The sequence below is a fragment of the Oxyura jamaicensis genome, unplaced genomic scaffold, assembly GCF_011077185.1.
Source record: "Oxyura jamaicensis isolate SHBP4307 breed ruddy duck unplaced genomic scaffold, BPBGC_Ojam_1.0 oxyUn_random_OJ47128, whole genome shotgun sequence".
In the NCBI taxonomy this organism is placed as follows: domain Eukaryota; kingdom Metazoa; phylum Chordata; class Aves; order Anseriformes; family Anatidae; genus Oxyura; species Oxyura jamaicensis.
In genome coordinates this window covers 1-1,199 of record NW_023305986.1, presented here as the reverse complement: position 1 = coordinate 1,199, position 1,199 = coordinate 1, and the positions used below count along the sequence as shown (strand labels likewise).

General features: G+C 67.1%; 1 protein-coding gene across 1 annotated transcript; it reads left to right on the top strand.

Moving 5' to 3' along the window:
* Window positions 1-16: 16 nt before the first annotated feature.
* Window positions 17-907, top strand: LOC118158835 (NPC1-like intracellular cholesterol transporter 1; the record flags this gene model as incomplete). The annotated part of the gene is made up of 3 exons (XM_035313520.1): window positions 17-122; window positions 447-637; window positions 715-907. Coding segments are annotated over exons 1-3 (393 nt in total), but the record flags the coding sequence as incomplete, so codon positions are not given.
* Between the last annotated feature and the right edge of the window lie 292 nt (window positions 908-1,199).

Sequence of the window (1,199 nt, the reverse complement as noted above, 5' to 3'; positions counted from 1 at the left end):
GGTGCCCTCACGGGGCTGGGTGCTGCCCCCAGGTGCTGCTCTTCCTCTTCTTCTCCTTCGCCGGGCTCTACCTCACGCTGCACGTATCCGTGGGGCTGGACCAGGAGATCGCTATGCCTGAGGTGACACCCGCGGGGCAGAGACACGTGGGGGGACAGCAGGGTGCCCAGGGGTGGGGACACGCGGGGATGGCGTGACCGCGTGCATGGCCCCCCGTGGGGACAGCACAGGATGAGTGTGGCCCCGTATGGGAACAGCACAACCCGACGTGGGGCCACGCAGATGTGCCATGGCCCTGGTTTGGGGACACCTGGGGACACCAAGCCCTGGTCTGGGGACACCTGGGGACACCAAGCCCTGGTTTGGGGACACCAAGCCCCTGTTTGGGGATGCGGGCAGGGCTGGGCGCCCCCAGCCTTGCTGAGCGCAGCCCCTGCCGCCACCAGGACTCGTACATGCTGCAGTACTTCTCCGACATGAACCAGTACCTGCCCGTGGGGGTGCCCACCTACTTCGTCACCACCAGTGGCTACAACTTCTCCTCGCCCGAGGGCACCAACGGCATCTGCTCCAGCGCCGGCTGCGACGACAACTCGCTGACGCAGATGATCCAGTACGCCACGCGCTTCCCCAACGTGTGAGTGGGGCGCGGGGCGTGGGGCGGGCAGCGGGGCACGGCCCCACCAGCACCCTGCCAGCCCCACCTCTGCCCAGGTCCTACCTCGCCATCCCCGCCACCTCCTGGGTGGACGATTTCCTCGACTGGCTCAACCCCACCGGCCGCTGCTGCCGCATCCACCGCTTCGGGAACCTCACCGGGCAGTTTTGCCCTTCCACCAGCAGTGAGTGGGCACTGGTGATCCCTGGGGGGGCTGGGGGGGACGTCGGGGGGAGCCCTGCGGTGCCTGTGGGGTGGCCGTTGGGTGCACACCGTGGTGGCCATTGGGTGCCTGCCCTGCTGGCCACTGGGCTCCCACTGGGGGTCCATTGAGCATCAATCGGATCCTCACTGGGTGCTGTGATGGTGCCCACTGGGTGCCCGTTGGGTGCTGTGATGGTGCCCACTGGGTGCCCGTTGGGTGCTGTGATGGTGCCCACTGGGTGCCTGTTGGGTGCTGCGATGGTGCCCACTGGGTGCTCATTGGGTGCTGTGATGGTGCCCATTGGGTGCTCATTGAATTCTCATTGGGTGCTGCGAT